The sequence below is a fragment of the Stegodyphus dumicola genome, chromosome 4, assembly GCF_044657685.1.
Source record: "Stegodyphus dumicola isolate Sdum_Otavi_A_Nest chromosome 4, ASM4465768v1".
Taxonomy (NCBI): Eukaryota; Metazoa; Arthropoda; class Arachnida; order Araneae; family Eresidae; genus Stegodyphus; species Stegodyphus dumicola.
Window position 1 is genome coordinate 98,980,958 of NC_140771.1, and position 27,751 is coordinate 99,008,708.

Here is a 27,751-nt window from a genome sequence, read left to right on the forward strand (position 1 = left end):
GTTTGATACCAAAGTATTTTTTATCCTATATTTACATTTTTTCTCAGATGATTTTAAATAAATGTAGTACTTAAAAATTTTTTTCTAAGTTTCTAGATCGATTTCGGAAGTGGGAATCGACTTATACGCGGGGTTTTTTATTTTCTACGAATTTTTTATGTCGAAGTGGGGGGGGATCGACTTATACGCGGTATCGACTTATACGCGAGTATATACGGTAGCTAAAAGTTTGAAATTTCTTATAACAACCATTTAAACGTATATCATTTCAACTAGAAACTAATTTCATTCTTTTCTAGGTAGCTCTCCATTATAATGGCCGTTTCATTTGCAGTTCATTTTTGATCTCCCCTACTATAGTGATGACTGCAGCGCACTGTGTGCAATTGTAAGCATAATTTAACCCAAAATTCAATTTTTAATCATATTTCATTATTATTATTACAACTATAAATTCTTCCTCTCATATAGGAACACAGGTAGAGAGCATCGAAATATAATGCACAGGTTTAAACGCATCCAAAGGATACCGTACATTTTCAGATGGATAATAGCTCAGAAATATCGTACTATATAAAATTTTCATTTGTATTTTCTTGTTAATAATCCTAGATCATGAGCAAAACTGAGATTTCTTCCGTAAAGAAATTGAATTCTATTGAATGTTAGTCCCTAAAATACGCTTTCATAGCCTACAATTTCGCGATGGGGGTTATCTCTAATAAAGAAACGTAATGAAATGAGAATCAGGCTTCTGAGCCTTCTCAAATAAATGATTTTATGCAACGTATCACTTGGCTTCTCACTTCTTCTTCTTTATTAAACGGTAAAAGCGTTTAAGAAAGAAGAGCAGATGAGCGTTTAATAAAGAGACTCCTTTAAAGAGCAGATATCGTCTTTATTATATGAATGTTCTTAATAATTAAGTTTTAAATGTATATTATAAACTATTACGGAGATACAGCTACACCAGTTAATGAATCATTTATGACCATCAGTAAATATTATTGAAACTCCCAAAACCTTTATTTGATCACACATTCGTTTCGAAAAACTTTGTATATATGAGTTTTACAATGCTACCAAAAAATGCTGTTGAGATTTGTTCAACTCACATTTCAAAAGCTTTAAAAATGTTATGGTAATGTCCAATCCGGCAATAACATTATTAATTTTTAATAGCTTTAATAATAATTTTATTTCTGTTTTTACCCCAAGGGGGCGGTATCCCAGAAGGGATATTAGTTTTAAAACGGCATTTTGTGGCGTTCACTATGAATGGTGAAGCAGTTTTTAAATTGTTGCCACCAAATATTATCGCCTTATATTATATTTAAAGAAATTAAGTAATGAAGAATCTGCATGAATGTATATATGTTTCTCTCATTGTGAAAAAACGACTATACCTAAAGCCATTAAATTTTGAATAATGTAATCCTCCACCCGGACATAGGCACCTGGATGCCCGAATTTTGAATTTCGAATTTGTTTTATTCTCTATTTCAAATTTATAATAAAACTTAAACGAATTTTTGATTAATAAATTCAACGATTTCAAAACGAGCAGTGGTAACACTGTACGAAAAAAAAAAAAAAAAAAAAAAGATTCTTATCTCCAGCGCGCGAGACTGTCTATCAGAAATTCTAAAGATATTCTATTTTTAAATGCTTTGCTGTGTATTTAAAATTTTTTAAAACTTTAACAAGTTTTCGATTAACAAACTGAACCACTTCAAAGCGAGCAATGGCAACACTGTATGTTAAAAAGCATTTTTATCTCAGCGTGTGAGATTGTCCATCAGAAATTCTAAAGATAGGCAGTTTTTAAATGTTTTTAGTCCAAATGCTCTCAAAACGTGTTTGTGTATGTAAAGGAAAAAAAGACCCTTTGGGATTAGTATAAAATCTGAAATCTTTCAACTTTTTGTTTTTATAGTATATAACGTACTGCGCTACGTTAAGCGAAGGAAGAAGAAAGAAAAAAGGCGAAAAGAAAAATATTCTTCAGAATTATAATTTATATTTTTCTGAACGCTATACCGTATTTACTCTTGTATTTTCTCTCTCGTTTTTTTGTAATATTTAACACAATATTCCGTGATGTTTTTAATATTCGCGTAATTTCCCCCTTTTTGAAAGAACCCAGAAAAGAGCTCAGTAAATTTTAAAATTAATTTGTCCACGTTGTGATTGTTTTCATCTTACTAATTAATTTTCTCGTGGATTATGGGTGCATGGGCTTTTATTTATGGAATAATAATATTCAAGATCTCAAAGAAAAAAAAAAGATATCTAATGCATTTGATGGTTCTAATGATCACTGGACGTGGGTAGACAATCTGGCGATTACTATAACGACAGCTTGTAAGCTGAAGCAGATGACGCAGACAATAGTTCCAGCAAACCTCAAATGATTTGCGACTAGGGGAAAATGGACAACATAAGAGCTGGGCGAAATCCCAGGTGGAAATAGAAATTACCATAAATTATTAGATATCGTAATATTAATATGTATTCTTATTACAATGTAGGTTTCTTTTTCATAAATAATACTGTAATCGTTACGGCTAATTTAGTTATTAAAGCTTTATTTTTTGTATTCTTGCTGTAACCCCGATTTTCGGAGATTAAATTATAACATAATTATCCCATCCCGATTTTCGCACGATAAAATTAGTAAAAAAAAAAGGGGGGATAATACGCGGGTGTAAATATGGTATAACGAGTTTCATTTTAAAGTATTATTTGGAGTCTATACCATATTTAATTTTAAAAAATGTGTTTTTCAGCGAAGATAGTGTAGAACCTGCCACTGCATTTTATGGCATTATTGGAAACATTCGTCGCTCAGGTCCAGAAACTCGAATTGACTTCTCTGAAGTGGCAGCCCATCCAGAATATGGAACTGGTTCAGAGTACGACATAGCTGTGTTTCGGACTACACAGCCAGTGGAAATGAGTGAAACAATTTCTACTATTTGCCTCCCTACAGCTGGAAGGAAATTTGAATTCGAACCTGTTCGTGCGATGGGGTGGGGTGTCACATCAACTGGTAAATTATCATTGTCTCAAATCAGTACTTTTTTTTTTTTTTTTTTTTTTTTTTTTTTTTTTTTTTTGTTTGTTTCAAAATTGTTTCAAAAATGCTCTTATGTTTGACAATTCCACAGAAACTGAAAGTGAAAAATCAGTGAAAATTTCGTTTAGTATAGTAAATAAAATCGAAATGTCCTCCACCAAAAAGACAGCAGAAAAAACGGCTTTACTGTCAGTAGTTAAAGTGAAAATATACGATGTTTATAACAGAAAGTTATCCATTCATTTACCAGATATTTTGTGGGTTTGCAACAAAGAAGTTGAGGATTATTTTGAAGAGTTTAAAATTAAGAATGGAAAACTTTAATAAATGGCTATTTCAGTTTCGATTATCATTTTGATAATTTCAGTTTCAGGTTTTGATGAATTTCAGTTTCAGGTGCACAAATGTTTTTGCTTTTCATATCTTTTTCAACTTCTATTTTATTTCTATGTAAATTCAAATCCTTTTTTATTTCCATTTACATTCAAATTAAAACTGTTTTCTAATTAATAAAAAACCAATATGCATTTGAAATAGTTCATATCATACATTAAAATGAAATGAATTTACTCAAAGCTTATATTTGATCTTACATCTCAAACCTGTACCTTTAGCAACAAATGTACTTTAGCAAGATTTGTTGTTTGTTTTTAGTATTGTACTTTTAGCAACAAATTGCTTCCATCGATTTATTTAAAAAAAAATTAAAAACTAATTTGAATAGAAGCTAACTTAAAAGGAAGACAAATGTTTTACTACTTACTTTTGCACCGAAGATAACTCTGAGACTTTTATATGATATAATGTATAAGGTTTGGTTAGCTTCCCTAACATTACCTAACTTTACCTGCTCAAATTATCTCTGTCGCATACTAGATATATTTATATGTAGATGATGATAGGAACACACAAAGATAAAAAAATGAGCTCTCAAGAGATCATTACGCGTTTTATTTCCAAGAAGACATGAAAAGGTTGCACTGTCCTCGAGGTAGCTCACACTCTTGAATTTCCCATTGCTAACCGGGCATGCTTTCCAATTACGCTACGAAGGCACGCACTTAAGGAGGGAGAATATACTATTTTACAGTTTAAATTAATTTTGTGTTACTTCTCGTAGACGTTTGCAATGAAACTCAAAATTAACAAATTTAAGAATAAAATAAATGATTCAGTACTAGATATATATGCCATTATGTAAATCTATCATTAATTGCATTATTATGATTTAATGCTTAAAATTAGTCAGTCTTAAATTGCGAATAAAACTTTGTCGATTTCAAAGACGATCTAATTTTTGCTCCCAGAAAGCGGACCTATCAGGCGACATTGCACTAGAAATTCATACAGATTTGTTGAAAATTTACAGCAATCTAAGATTTCGCTTTTACTACTTTTAAATTTTACATTAGCATGTTTCCGTCCTAATTATATTGTAGTATACTTTTATTTATAATGATTATATATATTATTATTGATATATTATTAAAAAAATAAAATTTAAATTTAAACTATTAGAAGGTATGTTTCTCACTTTCAAAGCTCTCAGTTCTTTAAGCGATCAAAGATTGATTAAACTGAACACATGTATTTAAGATATCTTGCTTTGCCAAATGGTAACACCTTGAGGTTATAAGTCATGCACAAATATGTTTTGAGCAGTAGCTTCATCTTCCAAGGAAGATACACTTATGGAGGTTATCATAATGTAAAGGTCTAAATTTTCGTGAAAGCTCCACTAAGATCATTTCAAATGTATAATTAATTCCGAAGACATCACCTCCACTTCAAAGCTACTAATGACCGTTTATCTACGGCTTGATGGTCATTAGTACTTTTCACAACCTTACAACGTACTTTAGCAGTACATTTAGATATACGCTGGTGTGCAAAAATTAAAGATGAGACGGTTTTTTTCATTATAGCGTTGTGCAAAAGCTTTCCAAATCAACAAAAATAATACCATAAGATCCCCAAGATATAAAAACATGGGTAATGTAAGTAAACCTTTCCCAAAATACAATCAAAATAATCGAAAGGAACTTTATTAAAAAAGCAGCACAGAGCACAATGCAACAGAAGGCCGAAACCTCCATATAACAGGTGTCCAGCAAGAAATACCCAGCCCTTAATAGGGCATTTGATATCACCTGACTGCTGTGCAGTTTTCACATCATTTGTCCATACTGAATATGAGGTTGTCAATGAGTTATTGAGGCATTGCTGCCCATTCCTCTTGTAGCACCAATCGCAGTTCCGTGATCGTTACTGGCAATAAGTTACGTGCTGCCACGCGTCTCACTAGAAAGTTCCATACATGCTCGACGGGATTTAGATCCAGACACCTTGCAGGGCAATCCACGTGTTCAATATCCTCACTATCCAACAGCTCTTTGATAGTAACTCTGCGATGAGGTGGAGCGTTGTCGTCCATGAAAACGAACCGAGGGCCCATAGTACCTGTGAAAAGAAGCATATAAGGAAGGAGAATCTTGTTACACCAGCAGTTTCCCGGTGACTGGACCTCCTTCAAAGATGTGTAGGTCGGTACGGCTACCAAGTATTATGTCTTCTCAAACGAGAACCCCGCGGCCTCCAAACCTGTCCCTTTTGATGATGTTGAAGGGGTTAATTACGTGTTCCCCGCTCTCTTCCAGATGTGTATGAGTCTAAAATCGCAACTCATACTAAATCTGCACTTATCCGTAAAGAGTACTCGACTCCATTAATTATCTGTACAATTCTGGTGTTCCCTGCACCACGGAAAATGCCTTCTCCGATGAGGAGGTGTTAATAGTATACATCATGCAGGTCGTCGTGCAAACGGACCACCACTGTGCAGCTTCCTGGCCATGGTGAAACGCAATATCGGTCATCCAATCGCCTGTTGCATATGTCTTGAGATTTCTCCCGGTGTTTGCTGACTATTCCTACTTGCCTTATATGCCAATATATCGATCGTCCGCTGCTGTGGTTGCTTGTAGGCGACCACTGCTGAACCGTCAGATAGCTGTTCCTGTAATTTGAAATGCTCTCTGAGAAGTGAAACAATGCTGTGAGCAATCCCAAACTCCACTGCCACACTTGTCACACTTTCCTCAGTCTTTCCAATGATTAGACCTCGGGTAAGAGGATCCAGATGTCGTCTAACAGCTTTATTGTTCGACATTTCACACTGAAGCAGCAACTCGACGTCGTTTAAACTGATATATGCCGTGGGATAGCTTCCCCAAAATGCTGAGCTCACACCTTCAGTGATCTTTATACCCCTCCGATACTTCCCCAATACATCTAGCTGTATATGTTCGCATGTGTTAACATGCCTGACCCTAGTTGATCTCTTGATTAGTCTTTTAATCCGCTCTGCCTCTTTGTTCCACTGATAAGCTAATTTTTCAACTTCGTCCTTAATTTTTGCACACCAATGCATTTTTTAACTCAAGTTACAACAAAGCGCATCTACAGAGGATGTTCACACATTTTTGTAACGATTTTGATTTTCTCCATGAATTTAAATATTAATTTTAAAATACAAACGTGAGTGGTATAAAAATGGGATAAGGTTTAATCTGCATGGGGATAAGGTTAAAATGGGATAAGGTTTAGTCTGCAACGTTAAAAGTACTCTTTTCTTTAAGATGTCGCTGAAAAATAAACAATAGGCCGAAGGCTATATTTTTTGCTCTGTCCGAAGAGAAATACTTTTATTCAATTATTAAAAAAAGACGTGAAAATCATGGTTTTAATATTTCTACACGTAAAATAAATGACATAATTAATACGAAAGGAAAGAAATGTCAAAGTTTACGTCATAATGAGAAAAAGAAAAAAATACGTAACCAACAAAGGTACGTACACCTCTTATTAAATCTAAAGTCGCATCTCATGTTTTAAAGGAAAATCTGGCGCGCCAAAGAGCTATTGAAAAATCTTTAAATACCTCTGTAGGAACTGTGAACAAACTCATGAGACCTGATTTTAAAGCTAATCAAAACAAAAAGACATGGTGTTCGGCCTAACGCCGAAATATGTTTCTCCGCGTAAGACTATGTGGAGTATGAAAATTATTTCAAGGTGAAAAATGGAAATATATAGTTACAATTGATGAGACTTGGAGATTTGTATCTGATTGCTATAGAAAAAGATCGATTTACTATCGAAAAAGAGTAGAAGGAACATGTTGGTTCACAAAAAACATGGAAAGGTTTTCTAAAAGTTTTATTGTTATTACTAGATTCTCTTATAACAGAAAACTTAAAACGAGGAAAGTAGAAAAAAAATGTTAAAAGTAACTCGGATTACTATCAGAAATAGTTTTAACACTTATTTTTAAAGGAGAAATTCTATTTATTTATCTAAACCATCTTCATTGTGTAAGTTCCATCAGGATAAGGCTCAAAGACATACCTCTAAATCTACTACTCTATTTTTTGGGAAACTACGAAATGAAACCTGAGTTCAAGCTATTCCCTTTAAATGCATTCTACAAAAGTCCAAGAACCTTGAAGTCTCTTGATGTGTCTTTTATGGATGAGTGTGCATTTGGATGTTTAAAACAAACTCTTTATAAGCAGCATCCCAAAACATCGGATGGATTCCGGAAGATTGTAAAAGAGGAGTGGAAGAAAATTAACCTTGATGTGTTAAGAAAAGGACTTTTATCTAGGAGATCAAGATGTAATATGATAGCTTAACAAATGGGCTATCAAACTGAATATATTAGAAAATAAAATTCTGAGGTTTATTTATATATAAATAATTGCAAATTCATTACAGAAATATATGAATACTCTCTGTATATCTATTTAGGCACTAGAGATCTACAGGACGATGATTATTTCGAATTAAACAATATATTACTGAAGACAAAGCAGTATATTTGGATTTAAACTTAAATTAAGCTTATGATGCAAATAATTGTATACAAAATAATTTATTCTCTAACATCGAAAAAAAACCGATAAATAAAAATATAGATACAAACTATGCTTTACAACTCTTTCCATTTCCTATTACATTCTATAAAAAGCATTTCGAATATTAAAATATTAACATAGACATGGAATTTCATTTGTTAACTTAGTTTTCTCATCATACTTTTTTTTTCAAAAATTTCCTTAGTCAGTAGCAAGTAAATCGCGAACCAGTAATGTTTGGATTTTTATAGTTTTGACCCAATTTATCTAAATTACATAAACAAGCAGAAGAAATAAAGGGGAAATACGCATTACGCTGAATATCTACACATAATGAATTTAGGGACCAAATAAATATTAATTTTCTCATTCGAGAATTGTCAGAATAAATCAACTTTAGATGTCAGGCAATGAATTATTCAAATGAGTCTGACATTAATCAAAAGCTGACTATTTTCATAATGATACTATAGCCAGCAATATGTGCAATTACTCGTATTTTAATGATTTGTTAGTTGTTTACTTGAATAAGGCTATTTTGTCTAAGTGAATACCTTTGAGGAAAACTTTATAAGAGAAACTAGTTCCTATTCACGTTACGCATGGAGATGTTGTTCACGTTACGTTGGTTTAATGAAAACAAACCTTGCAGCTAGCCCCTTCGCCTGGACTCGAACCCGAAATAAACTACCCTTCAGTAGGCTTTAACCGTTCGGCCACTGTAGGGCTCGTATTGCAACGGGGAAATAAAATGTGCCATAATATTCTGAAAAGAAATCCACAGGGTCATTTTAAAGCTTCTTTAAATAATTATCCTACATTTTTTAAAGTAAGGGAGTGACTATTTTAAACGAGGTTTCTTTAACTCATTGAAATAAAATACAGACTATGATTCTTTTAGTATACAATAACTTCATAATAGTAAAGTGAAGTTTAATATCATATTGTGCATTAATCAAAAATATACCATGAACTAAATAAGTATTAATGCATATTACAAATGTTGTTATGTACAATAGACCTACTGAATATTAATCAACATTTACCATGAACTAAATAATGGCAAACGTTCACTATTTTCTCTGATAATTTTAACAGCATGAACAGATAAATATGCAATTTTAGAATAAATAAATTCTGTTATTCTTTTCACCATAACACAATATTCAATCTGAATGGAGTTTAATATTCGTCAATTGAATTACTGTCTCGGAAACTAGGGAAAAAAGCCAAAATACTTATAAAAGGTAGTCCAGTGAAAATGATACGATTTTAAAACGCAATGGCAACCATATTTAAAATGCTATCACAGTCACTAATTTTTATTTGTGTGTATTGTGATCTGATAATTCCTCATGACTATATACACGCTTCACTTCATTCTGGGGGAAAAATTAACTTCTCTTTTTCTTCATTTAAGTTTACTGGATATGTTTTCTCCTGCCTTCCTAGCCTGCCTTCGTGGTATAGTGGTTCTGTACGCTGGGCCGGTATTCCAGAGGTCCGTGGTTCGATTCCCGGCGAAGGCGTTTGCTCATTTTTCATTTCTCCGGCTTCCAATTAGCCTAATGTCTCTGCAATGTTAAGAAAAGAAAAAATGTGTTTGGATGTGGAAATAATAAATTTTCTTGTATGTGGAAATAATCCATGTGTGTTGCACGAAAAACCCTTGCATTCACAAAAGGATACTGCATACTATGGTTTATGGCATAGTGGCATCATCGAAACATTTTGTTTCCAAAACGAGGGAGTAGATGCATTTACAGTGACTGGTGAACTACAATGATTGATGACAGCAAATTGTTAACGTAACCAAATTTAGAGAACATGTGGTTCCAACAAGATAGTACCACATGTTACGCTGCTGACACCACTATCAAAGAATTCTAAAAGCATAATTTCACGAAATATAACTGTTAGTTGGCTTCCCAGACGAAAAAAACACTAACCCTTGAAACATTAAGAGTAAACATCGAACCCTGCATTCGTGGCAATAGACTCAAGTTTTGTATACAGTCATCAAAAACCAAAAACTGTATTCATCGAAGTCGCTCGAGTGCATAAAATCGAGATGGACTCATAATGATGTTTTACTCAAAGCATAAAGTCATAAATTATGCTTCAAAATAATATAAAACGTTTGTTTGTATCTGAAATAGTTTTTATTTTATTCCATTTTAAAATCATATCATTCTTATATGTAAATCCCGTGTTACAAGGTATCTCAATCGTAGGAGACCCAGGGGGAAATATTATAGTTTCAGAGGAATGCGGTCAGTCTTTTATTTACCTGTTAAAGAATTTAGTTTTACTTTTTAAATGTAAAAAATTTTATTCAAATTTTGGTATTTATCAAAATTTCCTTTGCTTTTTCTTGTTTAATTATAAAAACACGTTAACAAATAACCTAAATTTAAATAAATGTATATGTATTTTTCGAGTGTTAGAAAGGAGGGGGAATAATCGTCTAGCTTTAGTGAAGGGGGTGCACGAAGCAAACAAATGTGAGAACCATTGTTATATTGCTTCTACTCCAGATTTAGTTCCCAGCTTTTGATTTGCGGACGGAAATCCTTTTTATTTTTTCAAAAGAAAGTGAATGGTATCTGCAATTTAATTCCTTGTAATGCAAAACGTTGAGTGGTACACATCTGATGTTAAGATGCCTGATAAAGTAAAACACATTTCTAGTCCTGAAAAAAAGGAAGTTCTTGTGTTATTGGAAATTTTCTAGTCTTTGCATATCTCTAAATTGCGAAATTAAAGTTAAAGGTGTCAGAAACCGAAAAATGCTTCCCATTTTCAAATTCATCATCGCGCTTCTCAAAATCGTATAACTTTTAACAGGCAATCTTTATTCTGTTTAATTCTGAAAATTGTTGCACTTACTAAATGTGACATTGTTGTTAATTGGGAAAAGGTTATCTTAAAGGTTTGATGCCATGCAAATGCTATTTTTATTTCCAGAGTCTCGAGAGCCACCGGAAATTTTAATGACTACTGAAATGACAGTAGAACCAACATCTTTATGTCAAGCATTTTTTGCAATTTCGATGATAACCATCACAGATAGACACGTTTGTGTGACCTCATTTAGAGCTACTGGAGTATGTTTTGTAAGTATTCTCAATTTCTTTTTTGGTAAATATACCTAAATTTATATTCAAAATATTGAGATAGTTCCTACGTAATCTTTAGCTAATGATAAAGAAAAACTTTTGATAAGAAAGCTTAACGTTATAACAGGCGGTATAAATAACTACCAGAATAGCAGTAATAAAAGCAAATGTGAATCAAAATATTTCCGTTCCCGAAAATGTCAATAAAATTAGAAATTTATTTTTTACTTAATTTACCTTATTTAAAAATTGCACAAGATCTTTCATCATTTCTAAAACTGAAATGCTACTTTTGGTGAAGTGTTTCTTTCGGAATTATTTCTGCTTCTTTTGGTGTAATTTGCATTGAATTTAATTGGTTTAAAATTGGTATATATTCTTATTTTTCTCCATGTTCTGACGTGTGGCTACATACGAAAAACTCCATAGATAATCCTGTATGGAACACCTGGTCTTTGGTTGAAGGCGTCAAGCATCACTGTGAATATAATAATTTGTGGCTAGTTCTTCCTTGATTTTATCTGTTTTCTACTACCACCGGCATCTCAATAGCAATCTCAAATCGACAAATTTCAAGCATCTCTATTCTTCACAGACACTTTATAGTCATAGACGCCCATGCCTTCTCTGGGATTCGACTCCGATTTCAGTGACTGGACAGCCGGTTTTGTAAACTATTATATCATCTAGACTATATGTATTTCAGCTATGTGGGGTTAACTCTAAACAATTTTCATTTTTCTTAAAATATTTTTACGTGATTTGTTATCTAGAATTTAAATTCTTAACCCCCCTAAAAGTTACTGACAAACTTAAGGACGGTATAGAGAGTTAGGAACATAGGAATGTTTTAAACCGTGTTATTTGAAGTAGGTTTAAATCACTACGACGTCTAAATGCAAGTAATTGCATTGTAAAATGCTGCTTAAATTTGTCAATAACCTTTCGACATGTTCTGTAAGTAGATAAGGAGATAGGTAGATAGACAGATAGAGAGTACGCCCAGGTAGAGCAAAATACGGGATGCACGGTAAGTTTATAAATAGGTAATTTATAGTCTTACAGGAAAATCGCAGCTTTCAGTAATTAGAATAGTCTATGCGTACGCTCTCGAAATTTCTGAATAATAAATACAGGATATATTTTGAAAAAATATATTTTATTCCCTTTATACACACATGCAAACCAAGGAAAGTCATTCACAAAAATAAGTGATCTTTTCAGTCAATTAGTTTTTGTGGTGGGAGAAAATTAAATGTCTCATTTTTAGTGGAGAAACTTGTTTATGTGGATATGCTCATTTTGCATTAAGTTCAATAATATTTTGATACGCAAATATCATGGAATGTAATTATATTGGAAATTAATCTGACACACAAAGGGAAAGTGAATCTGGCAGTTTTAATCTTTAGGTTGTGAGACTGTTAACTTCGAAACAATTTTGTTTTCCTTTCAGATTTTCAGCTTTAAAAATGCATTATTTCAGAAATGTTCTCATTTTCTATAATTTATACTTTATGTGTTAAATATGCATTACATTGTTCTGTTTTATTTATAAGTGTATAGCACCTTACGGCCAGGTATTGCTTAATGAATTTCCAATTATTATGATAACTGAATGATACATGCTAAATATTCTGTTATATATTATTTTAAGCACAATTGTAAGCGTAATTTAAGCGAAATTGTGTTATATATTACTTTAAGCTGATTGTATTTTCCATATCTCGAAAGCCATATCTCTCTCTTAGTAGGTATATTAGATTTATATATAGCGTTGTTCTAACATAGGTATTAACCGTCACCGGTTGTTCTAACATAAGTATTTTGACACAAAATCGAATTGTTTCGGAAATGGCGTGTTGCATCTTTTACACATTTCGATTCTACTACTCAAATTATGTCCAAATATTAAATTTTGCAAAATTTGGTGAGAAACCTAACAAAAAATTTTAAAATTAATCTTGGCGCAGTTTTTTTAATTTGCATCTAAAATAATTCAATTTTTATTCTTAATTTATAGCAACATATTTTCCTTTCCCTTTCCTCATTGTACACGAGGCCCACCAGCGGCCGAGCGGTAAAGTCGCTGAACACTGGTAGTTCGGTCCGAGGTTCGAATCCCGCGAACGGGCATGGCTGCATGGGCGTTTTCGTGGTTTTCCCCATGTGTAACGTGTATACCAGGCAGTTTCCCTTATAAACCAAACCTAAAACCAACCTCATTGTACACGAGGGGAAAAATTATGCATCTTTCATACTCTCAAATAATTTTAACAAAGTGCGTAAAGCACATTTGGCGTTATTATCGCTTATAACAAATACGCCGAATTTCAAAACGCACAAATATAAAAATTAAAAACTAGTGTGTCCGTTGACCGTACTTCTCTAACGTTCGTTAACTTTATTAACGTGACGTAGGCATACGAGACATTCATAAAATAAAAAAACCTAAAAGGTTACAGATTTTAAATTACGTCTAAAGGAGCCTTTACTTACCATTTTGTGTGTTACCTTTACTTATTAAATATCATGTTTTTCTCACTTAAACCATAAAATTCAGTTCAACAGCAATATTGCAAAATAATTTTTAAATGAGCATGTCTTTATAATTTCAGATATACAGTCTCGAGCGCCTGGAGATAAAAATGTTTTTTTTTTTTTTTCGTACAGTTGTAGATACATTTGGTTAATTGTAAAAGCCAGAGAGAATAAAAATGAGCAAAGCTTTCGCCGGGAATCTAACCGTGGATCTCTGGAATACCGGCCCCGTGTGCAGAACCACTATACCAAGAAGGCACGCTAGGAAGGTGGGAGAAATACCTTATAAGGGAATAACACCAAACAGTATTAAGATGCTTATAAATCTTTCATTGATTTATACGACTTAATATACGGACTTAAATGTTTGAAATTCAGTATATACGCCACATAAGCGTAACACACCTTTTAACATAACGCATAACACGCCACAAACATCTACAGCAACTTTTCAACAGCTGGTCAGCTTGGTCAGCTAATCATTCATTCTCAATCCAACTGTACGAAAATTTGGGATATTATACTAACAACAAGCAGTATTTCTGCATTAGTGAAATGACTGTTCGATTTATTTTAATTAAGAATAAAACGTATAAGAACTATTTCTCAAGGAAGGGTTACTTGGAAATAGGCAGTTTAAAGAACCTTGGACACTAATTCCTAAGATGAAATCCATGAAAGCGTCTATATATTACGTCCGTTCGTTCTCAGGGATTCGAAATCGGATCGAACTACCACTGTTAAATGGTCTTATCCTAACAGTTATTGGCAGACCGTTAAGGAATTAGAAATCTCCATAGAAAGAAGATACAGTATCAAGACTGAAGTTATCAAAACTTAGTATCGTCTACAGATATCCGTATATTTGTAGCTATAAAATATAGTAGAAATCCAGTTCAGGATTAAAAACTTATATATATTTTTTAACAGAGTAAACTTTGACTGGGAGAACTTACATTTTAGAGAAATTTCTCATTTTTTTATCATACTTTATTAGTTACATAATGAATTTCGGTTTTTTGCTTTTGCAAATAAATAATCTACTGCAAATTTTTCCATTCATGTTAGGCAGCAAATTAAAGAAAACATGGCAGTCTTTTATTATTTCTTAAATACAATAAAATTTAATTCATTCTCAAAACGATTTTGGTAAAGTGTTCATTTGACTTCTGTACATTTGTTTTAATAACTTTTAGGATAATAACAACAAAAATGGCAAGAATTTTATATATAACTTTTTTATTTCGAATTTAGGGTGACTCAGGAGGTCCACTGGTTTACGAAGATCCTGAGAGTGGCAGACCACTAGCTATAGGCGTCGCATCATTTGTTACGATTCTGGGCTGCGGGCGTCCCCTTGTTCCAAGCGTATACACCGCAACGTCGGGTTATATCGATTGGCTGAATGAAACTGTTGTTGATACATCTGATATATGCTTTGTATGAATGCTAGAATAAAATAGAAAACATTTTTTACAGTTCATTATATGGTATAGAAGTCATTTTTAACTAAAATGTTTTAATGCTATGCAGGATATTTTAAAGCTCTGGAATGATTTTAACCCCGTTACAAAATATCGAAGCTCAGTACTAAGATAAATTAAATGCGCTCATTGCCCTAAAACTTTGAGCGCCAAGAAAGTGTTGTCAAAATCGAGAGAAATTTCATACACGGGAAGACAATGTTGTTATGAGTAAGTATTTACAAAATCAGATCAAAAGAATAATTTACTATAGGAAAAACTAGAAATGAGCAGAGATTCTAGTACCCACTGGGCCATCTCCAGCGTGAACACGCTATGCGATATGGTACAACTTGAGGCAAACAGGTCCCGTATGGTGTCCTCCGCCATCTCATTCCAGAACTGCTATTAGCGCACCTGTAACTGGACCCAACTCCCAGTCTGTCTAACTCGCTGTCGCAAGCCGGACACGTTTGTCGAAACATCCTCAATCGGCAATAGAGTTTGTGGATCGGACAAGCCAAGGAAGAGCAATAGTGTGGCAACGGCATTTCTGAAGTATTCTTACTATGAGTCGCTGAGCATTGTCCTGTAGAAAAATGCGTCCTGAAAGACTTTTCATATGAGTGGCAAAAATGTGGGTGAAGATGGCTTGACTGTTGGGCTGTTAAAGCGCTATGGATCAGTATTAGAGATGACCTTTATAAGGTATTTCTCCCACCTTCTTGGCGTGTCATCGTGGTGTGGTGGTCTGCACACTGAACCGGTATTCCAGAGGTCCACGATTCGATTCCCGGCGAAGGCGTTTTTAATTTTTCATCTTTCCTGCTTCAAAAAAATCCTAATATCCGTACAACCTGGTGTCACGTGCGACACCAGGTTGTAGAGACATTAGAATTTTTTTGAAATCATAGGTGTGATGATTGCATATCGTCACACAAAGACACACTCCACACCACAGTAATTAGGATACTACAATTACTTGTTGGTGCTCAAACTGTTATGGCAGTAACTGTTTATGTTAAATAGGGAAAAAACATATATTTTTTATTTCTCAAAAATTACTGAGCCAAGATTTGAAAAATGTGGTCAAATAACAATGCATACTTCCGTCCACTGAAACTGATACACTACGACCATGAAGGAAGTGAGCAAGATTCCTAAATTTGCATGAAAAGTAGAAAACGCTGGGCTAAGCAAATGATTAGCATTTTAAGGCACATGTTACAAGCAAGAAACTAAAGTAGCCTACGAAAGCAAACTGAAATGGAAGTTTCTCATTCGAAAAGAACCTCGTGTAGGAAGACATGTCTCATGTAAGAAGAAGAAACTCTTACCACCAAATGGGCTCACCAGCGGCCGAGCGGTAAAGTCGCTGAACACTGGTAGCTCAAATCCCGCGAACGGGCTGGCTGCATGGGCGTTTTCGTGGTTTTCCCCATGTGTAACGTGTATACGAGCCAGTTTCCCTTAGAAAGTCCTCCACGAAGGCATCCCTCCTCTTAGGCAGATAGCCCTCGAGGCTTTGCCATAATCACACACACACTTACCATCAAATGTCTGAATTCGATTACTGGAGAATCGTAGTCTACAGGCTGTGAGGATTAACGCGTTACCTCATTGATCGAGGATTGATGAGTTTAGGAAATTTAAAATCAATGGATTGAGGGAAACCACATAGAGCGAAGTTCGGGATTCTAACGATCTCCGATTACCAATTCTCGAGACTACGGATATATTGCTCATATCACTGTCAGGAATCGCGTAGTCCGGATCTTTGTTTATAATAAGACGTCGTCGAATTTCTTGAGAGAGGTTAAGAAACTTCGTTACACACAAAAGAGATATGCCTGCATGGACTAATAAATATGTGAGACATAAAACGTCTCTTAACTGGGAGCTTCCAAACCGCAATCTGTGATTTACAGATATGCGGGTTTAAGTTCTGAATATTGGTAATTCAAAGGTTTGAATGCCGCTGAAACTATTAGCTTGATGGGTACTTCCATAGATTTCCCCAACTGAATACAAATACTGTTTTCTTCAAAATGTTTTTAATTAAGATATTCATTCCATTAGCCTGATGGCCATCGCTTGCTTTGCCAAATTACCACATGTGTGTGTGTTAATTTACCTTTTTTTTTTTTTTTTTTTTTTTTTTTTTTGTTATAGTACTACAGAAATACATATAAAGTTACTTTTTTTACAATTCCCTCTTACGTCTATAATGTGTATATTTTGTAGTTGGTAAATAGTAAATTAGTAATCAATGCTCTCAAAAGCTGCTTTCTAGCCTTAGTGTAAATTTGGTGCGTATATTTAGTTCAGAAAAGAAAATTACTGAAATTTCAACATTTTTAAAACCTGTATACAGAAAAAATAAAATAAAAGTAGATAAAATATTAAGGATCTAATATAAAAATTACATTAAATTTGTGAATTATAGTCAATGAATCTAGATCTGAATACAGAAATTCATTAATAAAAAAGAAAGTATTCTGTAAACCTCCTTTCCTAAAATAATGTATACAGCGATGTGTAATTTTGATAGAAATAAAATATTAAAAAATGCAGATTGCACTAAATGGTAGCAAAATTTTTCCAATATAAAGAATTATTTTTCGAAAAATACAAACGCAACGTTATTCTGGTTTATTCCAATTAAAACAAAAGCAATGTCACCTTTGTGAAAATGCGGGACATTGTATAAATGCGCCGGAACATTTATGCCACAATTTTTTATAAAGTTTATAATTCTGCTACTGAAAATATCCTGACAAATATGTTTACCTGACGGATTTCAGGTAAAGATATTTCTCTGCTCTGTGCGTAATCACTTTGACTAAACTCAGTTTGCAAACATAGATTAAATCTCAACAACTTTTTATTTGTACAATTAAAGGTAGCAGAATACAAAAAATATTGATCATCTTCTTGACGATAACACTGCTAAATTTAGTTGGATTGCGTCGCAGTATGACAATTACAAAGTACAATTTTCTTTCAAATAATACACATGTTTGTTTCAGCTAATTAATATTTTAAGTTAAGTTCACACGGTGGTTTTAAAATACGTGGTCTAAGCCGAGCTTCGTTGCTAGGCAATCAGACCTTGCTACCTTAGAAAAATTGATTTAAGGACTTTTCCTAAATGTTCTAACATTTCAGCTTTATGCCGTTTGGTATAAGAGCCGACCAATCACAGAAAAGCAAGCAGCAATCGACGGTTTCTTTGAGTCAACTACGCATTTAAGCATGTAAAACGTTTCCTTCCCCGATTGGCTGTGGCTTAAGCCCTGCTAAACAGATGTAAATTGACTTAATGACTATTATGCCTTAAACACCCTAAAGCTTTATTATGATAAAAACCATCATCTAAATAAATAATTTAACTAAGTTCGAACGGAAAACAGGAAACACTGGATCTTAAACTAGCAAAACTGATTGTAAATTCTCTAATATAACACGTCAGGCGTTCACTCCATTACACACACATGTCGCAGTTAGCCTATCTAGCTTAAGTATTCTTTCCGCGTACCCTTAATCTTCATAACCTACAGGTCTGAGCAAAATATATGTGATAACAAACTAAATAAAGACCAGATCTAATGATTAAATTAGATTTAATTGTAAGTTTAAAAATAATTCTTACAAGATGGTCAGAAGTTGAAGTGATTTTGGAAAGAGGAGACATGGATCTACTAAGTACCGTTTCCGCTAAATTAACTAATGAGAAACGCGAAAGAAAATCAGTCTTGCATAACGATGCCCTGGCACGAAAGTGCCAGCAAAATTCATTAAATTTGACTTTGCCAAGTAAGACTAAATAAGGGTGCGGGAACCTGTATGTCGGGGCATCCTTACAAAGGTTTCACTCTATTCAAATAATAGCCAACTTCCATGAAAGTAAGGAAACTTTAATGGTGACGTAGATTTATGGAGATTTCTCAGTAATTATCGGAAACGAAACAAACTTATACTCGGTTACGTACTATCGGAATAGAAAATGATTATCAGGCCAGAGACAGGCGATCTTAATTTAAATTAATTATTTTCTATCATTTATTTGCCGTTCAGTCTAATACGGATGACATTAACTGGATTTATTTAATATTTACAAACAGAATCTTAATTCTAAGAAGTAAATTCTAAAAAAAAACTCACTAATTAATATTTCTACTCTTAAGTTAACTGCAGTAAGTAGTTTTGGTACTAAAGGTGCATCTATAATAAAATATAAAGAATTCATATTTCATATTAAAAAAATACTGAGCCTATGAATTTGAAAGATTTCAGAATTAGCTTGCTATTAACTGTTATCTATGATTTATAGGCATTAAAAAGATTAACGTAACGTTTCAAAAATTATTGGGTAAAAATGAAAAAAATGAAAAGAGTCTCTAAGAAGTAAAATAAAGAGGTTATGGGGCTTAAAACATTAACTGTACCCGTATAGTGCTTACGGCAAGTGAAGCTGAATTGCATTTTTTGGTTCCTGTGAAATAAACGAGCCTACATAGCTAACCTGATATAACGACATCAATACCAGCTTAGCTATTTATTATACTTAACTTCATCAATGTGCGGCAGAAACAAAACAATATTTAGCGTAACATGACTTTAGTCGACGGTCTCATGTTACATTGCCAACACTGTGCAGCGGACGCTAGACAAGCTTTACGACGATAGTCGAAAATTTGAAGTTTTTAAGATATAGCAAAGAAAAGTGACGTTTTCCAGTTAAAGAAATTTGCCGAAATTAATTTAAAAAATTAAAAAAATAAGCCGTAATAAATAAAGGTGATATAGCGAAGGAAGTTAGAATAGACGGAGTGAGCCTCACGTCACAAAAGTAAAGTCAAAGGAATGTCAGCAACGTGACATCAAGACTTACCATGGCGTCCGTAGAGTGTACGGGTAAGACTAAGAAACATATTGTTACGTGCGTACGGGTTCGTAATAGATTAAATACACAAGTCCGAAAAAGGTTAATAAAATTTATTCTTATCAAAATTAATATAACAAAACACTGGAATTTTTCTCAGAGATATTCGCACAAGTACACATTATCACGCAATATAATCAGTAATTGTACTCCAAACTACTAAAAACGTTAAAATACAACGCAATGCAAAGAGAAAGCTAATCCGATCTCATGCTGAACTCGAAACAATATCAACAGCAGCTAACTAAATAACTAAAAAACAGTAACTAATCAACAGAGCTGAGATGTTCTCTTCCTGGCTTTTACAGCTTTTTAACCGGCCGCGCGAGATCTTTCTAGAAAATTCTGCTTCTCGAGATTTCTGGAAAACAAATGAATGTGGAATTACGGTTACAGCTAACATAGTAGACATTTACATTATTTAATTTAAATATGAATTACCGAGATATCAATTTATTCAATGTTAAATGCACGTGCTCCTGTACTTTAAATTTTAAGGCATCTTAGTTTAAATTTTAAGGCTTCGGGATCTTTTAAGTAGCAGCTGCCATCGGAATATCTTTCCATCATCCTATTCGAATTTCCGATACAATACGACCTTTTAGAATATGGAATGAGTCCCAGACGACCGAGTATTACTTTGTTGCCGGACTATAGATCGAAATGTCCTGCCAGGTAGGTTCTCTGTTTGAGGACTCCATTAAGTCAATTATGGGTTTAATGTCGCCATCCTCCAACTGGTCTTTACCGACTTCTTTGTCACCTCATGGGTCTCGATCATCTGATGTTGATGATGCAATTTGTTGTGCGACCGGATTAAGCAGTTCGTATTTCGATTCGATCCTAGAATAACATCGGCAGTTTTCTGCGTAAGTTCTTCTAGATAGGACATCGGCGTTTCCGTGTGATGATCCCTGCCGATGACGAATAGTGATGTCATACTTCTTAAGTCTCTGTATCCACCTGGCTATTTGAACTTTAGGATTCTTGAAATTTTAAAGCTAGGTCAATGATGTATGGTCCTTGCGGAGGGGAATTTTCTGCCATGGAGATAATGATGGAAATGTTCTACGGTGTTTTACGGTTTACGGTGTTTTGTGTTAGCTGAGAAATACTTGCCGACAGAGCAGAATCTTGGCTAATAGCGCATGCGTCACCAGAATTGGCGCTGAAATATATTCTGTGAGAAACTTTTGTGGTACATTCGAAGTTGCGATTCATATGTTACTCTGTAAGAAAGAAACCTAGCGCCAGAGAGTCGCTATGGAAAATAAATGTATTGAAAGTTTTGAGCGTGTTATTTTCTGTAATCTGTGTGGTGTTATTTTATTGTGATATATAGCTATCGACGGGAAATAGAATAAGTCAATTCAAGTTTTTTGGCCGCTCCGAGCCGGAGAAACTAATGAAGTTTATGAGACTGTAATATTACTTTCGGTTTTGTGAAACGAAGAATTACATAGGATACATCCAGACTGAAGTTCTGTAAAAACAAAAGGGTAAGTAGCCCCCTTTTTTGAAGCTCATTGTGCCTTTTTGAAGCTCTTTATTTGTTTATTGACTTTTGCTAATTAAAATGTCACTAAAGGAGATATTAGCGAAAAAACGTACATTGAAAACGCAATTGACAAAGTTAAAACAAATAGTTGCGGACGAAAATGTCCAAGGAAGTGACTTGGAAGTATTGAAGAATAAATTTAAAGTGCTTGAGACAGAGGTAAATTCTAATTTCGATTCTTTGTTCGTGTTATGTACGGAAGAAAGTATTGATGCTTATGTAAAAGAGAAAGAAGAGATTGACGCTATTCTCTTAGATGTAAAAGTCGAATTAAATCGTAAATTAGCTAAACTTTCCAAAGAAATTAAATCGGAGCCTTCGGTTTGTACGAATACTGAGAACAATGTTAAATTACCCAAAATTACTTTGCCAACGTTTTCGCGTAACTTACATGAGTGGCTTTCATTTAAAGATATCTTTTTAGCCAGTGTTGATTCAAATCCTAATTTAACAGATGCAGTCAAATTACAGTACTTAAATTCTGCGCTAAGAGGAGATGCTTATCATATTGTGCAGTCAGTATCCATAGTTGACTCTAATTATAAATTAGCCTTTTCATTGCTAGAAGAAAGATTCTCTAATCACCGCGAACAAGTGTATGCTCATCTGAAATGATTTATGAATATGCATCGTATGCAAAATGAGTCTGCATCAGCAATATTAAACTTAATTGACATTACAAATGAATGCGTGAGATCATTAGAAGTTTTAAATCAGAATGTTAAAGGATTTTCTTCCAATGTATTTGCATATATTTTAGTGTAAAAATTAGATCCTAACACCAAAATATGGTAGGAAAGAAAATTAGAGAAAGAGAATTTGCCTAATTTAACAGATCTTATAGAATTTCTTAAAGATCATGCAAGAACTCTCAAGGCTTCAAATAGTGTGACTAATAGAAAAAAACGTTACACATAAAGTTACTGCTGTCGTTTCTAATGCAAATGAAAAACATATACGGAATTCGTGTAGGTTATGTAATTTGAGCAATCACAAGCTTTTTAATTGTCCTAAATTTCAGAAATTAAGTGTAAAAGAAATGGTAGAATTTGTGAAAAAAACAGAATTTATGTTTTTGTAGTTTTAATTTGCACAGTGTGAGAAATTGCCGTTCTAATTACTTGTGCAAGAAGTGTAAGAAAAAAACATAGCTTTCTCTTGTGTTATCAAAACGAAAATAATTCCGTTGGTAGCACAGTAGAAAGAGCAGACACTTCAGATCAGGAGTTGGGTGATCAAAACAGCAATGCGTTAAATGTATATGCACCTGCATTTCAAGCTAAAACTCAAAACGAAACCTTTACAGCCGCTACGGGTACTAATAGTGGGAAAAACATGATTTTATCTACTGCCTTTTTATTCATTGAGACTAATGATGGAACGTTAATTAAGGTGAAAGCGTTATGTGATAGTGAAAGTGTTTCTTGTTTTTGTACCACTGAATTAGTGGATATACTTAATTTAAAAAGGGAAAAGACAAATATTTCGGTTTGCAGTATATCAGGTATTTCAACTATGATAAAAAGGAAAGCAGTTGCCCTTATCTGTAATCAGGAACAAACGTATAAAAGGAAACTAGAGGTTTTGGTAATTCCAAAAATAGCAGGTTTAACTCCCGCAAAGTTTATCGATGTTAGTAACCTTGTGATTCCAGAGAAGGTGAATTTAGCGGATCCGGAATTTTATATACCAGAGAAAGTAAACCTGTTGCTCGGCGCGGAAGTTTTTTAGGATATGTTACGAGCTGGTAAAATTTATGTTCCTCACACAGGCTTGATATTGCAAAATAGTGTGTTTGGATATGTAGTTAGTGGAAATATAAATGATTCATGGAGAAATAATTTATCGTATTGTGGGTTAATAAATGATAATTCAGAGAGTGAATTGAAACTGTTTTTCGAACTAGAATCATTAGGAATTAAAGATGATCCTTATTGTCATGAGGAAGACAAAGCATTGGAAATATTTAATAAGACAGTTTGTTTTAAAGCTGGTCACTACGAGGTTACTTTACCTTGGAAAAGGGACTGGAGTGAATTAGCTGATAATTATCGAGTAGCGGAAAATAGATTAAAAACTCTTGCAAAGCGAATGAATTATGACAAAACACTGTATTCTACATATAGTGAAATATCAGATGATTATCTCAAGCAAGGTATTATTGAGAAAGTGTCAGAATGAAATATACCTATCGGTAAACCAGTATTTTACCTAACACACCAACCGTTTAGAGAAACCAGTGCTTCAACGAAGACTAGAATAGTGTTTGATGGCAGCTCACATGAGTTCGAGCAGCTATAACTGAACGGTTGTCTATGGACAGGGACAAATTTAAATCCTAATATGTTCCATCTGCTAATTAATTTCCGATTAAATAAAGTTGCAATTTCAGCGGATGTAGAAAAACCATTTTTGCAGATTGCTTTGGCAGAAAAGGATTAAGACGCAGCGCGATTCCTGTATATGGAAAACGCACAATTAAATGATATAAATCTAGCGACATATACTAGATTCAAGCGCGTAAATTTTGGGATTAAGTCAAGTCCGTTTTTGTTGGCTGCAACAATTAAAAAACACATTAGAAAATATTGAGATGAGCAGACTGATGTATTTGAAATATTGAATTCTTGTGTTTATGTTGACGATTTTATTACTGGACAGGAGAGTATAGTTGAGGCTCTAAGCTTATCGCGTAAAGCTAAACAAATTATGAGTGCAGCAAATATGAACTTGCGTAAATGAGTATCCAATGAACCTGAGCTGATGAGAAAATGGAAAAAAGAAGAGTTCGAGATCCATCCACTTAAAATCAATGACTCAAACGAGACACTTGAGATCTTGGGAATATTTTGGTATTCTAATGAAGACAGTCTGAGTATAGACACAGACAGTTTGATGGAATTCCTTAAGAATAAGCGTAATACGAAACAGTTCACCTTGAAAACTGATGGGAAGATTTTTGATCCCTTTGGGTTAATAACTCCATTTACTGTTAGACTTAAATTCTTGCTACAAGAACTTTGGGTTAGAAAATTGACATGCGATGATGAACTACCTACAGATATCTGTCAAGAGTGCGCAAAGTGGTGCTGTGAGTGTCATCATCTAAGTCAAATTGCAGTTCCAAGTTTCATTTTGAAACCCGAAGCCGATTCCATAGAGATCCATTGCTTTTCAGATGCCAGTCAGAGGGCATGCGGTACTGTTGTCTACTTAAAACTGCGTAAGCAAGAAAAATTTCTGTGACTTTCGTTGCATCAAAATATCGTTGCACCTGTGAAAAGAATTGCGTTACCTCGTGTTGAATTACTTGGTGCATAACTAGCAGCGCGTTTAGGTTCTGGAGTGAAAAAATTGCTCGATCAAAAGAAATCCTCGAGAATATTTTATTGAACTGATGCCAAAATAGTGCTATGCTGGATTAAAAGTACCAGTACCAAATGGAAATCTTTCATCGCCAACAGAGTTAACGAGATTAGGAAGTTAACACAGCCAACAGAGTGGTTCTATTGTTCAACAAAAGAGAACCCAGCAGATGTAATGACGCGTGATGTTCAGTGTTCAAATTGACTTTCTTGTGAACTGTTCCAAATGGTGGTCATGCTGTGACTTTCTAATATGCTCAGAGATTCCTCATCAGAACTTATCATTTGAGGTAGTTGAAGAAATGTGTCCAAATGAACTTGAAAAGGACAATGAACTGCATAACGATTCTAACTTAGTTTTTATTGCATGTAATGAACCAAACCTCTATAATGATATTCTTAATTTGTCTTCTAATTATACTAAACTTATTCTTATTGTACGTTTCATTTTCAGGTTTATCCATAATCTTAAGAACCCTCAGGTAAGGAGGTACGGAGTACTTACTTTAGAAGAGATAAAGGATGCTGAGGTGTATATTTTATTAGAGGCCCAAAAAGGTGAGTTTGGAGAAGAAATAAATCAGTTAAAAAGAGGTAAGTGTGTAAACCTCAAAAGTAAATTAGCATCACTGAATGTGTTTCTTGATAACATGGGGCTAATTATAGTGGGCGGGTGATTGTCCTCTACGGACCTACCCGCTAATAGTAAACACCCTATAGTTTTACCTTGTTAAACATCGTTTAACTACTATTATTTTAGAGCATTTTCATTTGAAGTACTTTCATTTAGGATCACAATCATTGTTACATCAGGTAAGACAAAGGTTCTGGTCACTCAATGGCAGAAATATTTGTAGAAAGATCATCTACAGATGTGTGACATGTTTTAAGAACAAACACATCACAGTTCAACAAATAATGGCCGAGTTGCCTAAAGAGCGTGTCACACCATCATACCCATTAACATAACTGGTGTTGATTTCTGTGGACCATTTGCAATAAAGTTTAAGAATCAACGTAAGGGAATTTTTAACAAAATCTATGTCGTAATATATGTATGTATGAGTACAAAAGCCATATACTTAGACCTTGTGACAGACCAAACTAGACAATCTTTTATTTCGAGCTTAAAAAGTTTTTTCTCTAGAAGGGGAAAATGTACTGGAATAATGAGTGATAATTCTAAAACCTTTATTGGTACTAGTGTAGAACTCAAAAAATTGCAAAAATTGGTTGAGTGTCCAGATGAGAATTTAGCAAGTTTTTATACTATTGAAGTGGAAATTTATTCCTCCAAAGTCGCCAAATTTCGGCGGAATTTGGGAGGCCGGGGTTAAATCATTTAAGAGTCATTTGAAGAGAGTTATTGATAATCAGTGTGTAGGGTTTATATTTATTTTAACTAACATTTATTTTAAGCTATCTTTCCTGTGAAGCCTTTACTTTCCCCTAGAATTGCCAATGCCAGAGTATGTAAATTTTAGTAGAACGCGCAGAGTATTCAAATTGTAGCAGAAGTAAATTGAGTTTAAATAGAAGGGAAGCGAGATTATAAGTGTGCTTCTTTAATCACGAGCGTGAAGGTTGCTTGGTAGAAAGTTTAAGAACCGCGCGTTTCGGCCTGTGTGCCTATTTCGACAGTTCGTTGAATATTTCAAATTCTTAATCAGTAAGTTTGCTGAATCTCAGCTGTATCTTAGAACGCGGTTAAAATAGTTAAGATTATAAAGCCTCGTAGGTAGTGACTTCGTTATTTATGCATCATGTCATTTATTTTTAGTTGTATTTTTCTATTTCGTAAACCGCCGCGTCGGCGTAGTTTGTGAGCGTCAAGTGAACGCAACTGTGATTTCTAAAGTGAAATAAAAAGGGAGTTAAACCCTTCTTAAGAGTTTGTGTAATTTCCAGTTCATAGCAGTCACTACTACTGTTGCTGACAAGTTGGGGACTCCCAACATCATATTGGCGCCCGAACACCTTACGAACTGAAATGGCCGAAAACTGGATGGAAGCTCCTGTACACTTCCAACAACAAGAAATGGCGAACCAATTAGAAGGATTTGGATACCTGGTCCAAACGATAAGAGCATCGATCAAGCCAAACGTCAATTTCGACGGAAAAAATTCGGTGGCGATATTTTTAGAAGGCCTCGAAAATCATTTCCTGCTATACCCTGTGCCTGAAAGACAAAAAGTTGCCATTGCCACGTCTGCACTAAGAGGACAGGCCTCACTATGATAGAAGAGGATAGGGAAACTTTTATTAGGAGAATTCGTAGGCCAAACATATACCTTTGAAAATTTCGAAAGATCATTATTAAAGGCCTTTCCCATAGTGAAAGACCGAGCAAAGCTAGAAGCCGAGCTATATAGTTTTTATCAACCAAATATAGAAGAGTTGACGGACTTTATTTTGCGAAAAATTAAGCTGACGGATATGCTGTACGGAAAGAAACCTGACACGGAGATAATTGAAATAATCTTACCAAGATTGCTACCTGCTGTCCAAGATTACTTCGAAATCCGAAACCCAAGCACCTTGCAGGAACTCTTCGAGTTGGCGGTAAAGTTTCAAAATCGCAGAATACCGGAAAAACCTAGAGGGGCATCGTATTCTCAAGGTCTCCGAAAGCAATCCTCAAATCAACAGACCGGAAACACAAATCGCTCTTATGGGGGAAAGAGCTATCAAGCCAACTCATCGAATCTCGAAGGTCAAGGCCCAAAAAGGAAATTTGAAAACAACCGTCCGCGTACCTAGAAGA

The 27,751-nt window shown here is 34.2% G+C and overlaps 1 protein-coding gene across 3 annotated transcripts in view; it reads left to right on the plus strand.

The window, feature by feature from the left end:
* LOC118181255 (chymotrypsin-1-like) overlaps window positions 1-15,132 on the plus strand; it is a 31,346-nt gene extending 16,214 nt beyond the window's left edge. For all 3 annotated transcript variants that reach the window (XM_035350346.2, XM_035350352.2, XM_035350357.2), the window contains 4 exons: window positions 300-388; window positions 2,790-3,052; window positions 10,963-11,111; window positions 14,910-15,132. In XM_035350346.2, the coding sequence (XP_035206237.1) occupies window positions 300-388; window positions 2,790-3,052; window positions 10,963-11,111; window positions 14,910-15,101 (693 nt within the window). In that variant the 3' untranslated portion in view covers window positions 15,102-15,132. The remainder of the gene's footprint in view (window positions 1-299; window positions 389-2,789; window positions 3,053-10,962; window positions 11,112-14,909) is intronic.
* The last annotated feature ends 12,619 nt before the right edge of the window (window positions 15,133-27,751 follow it).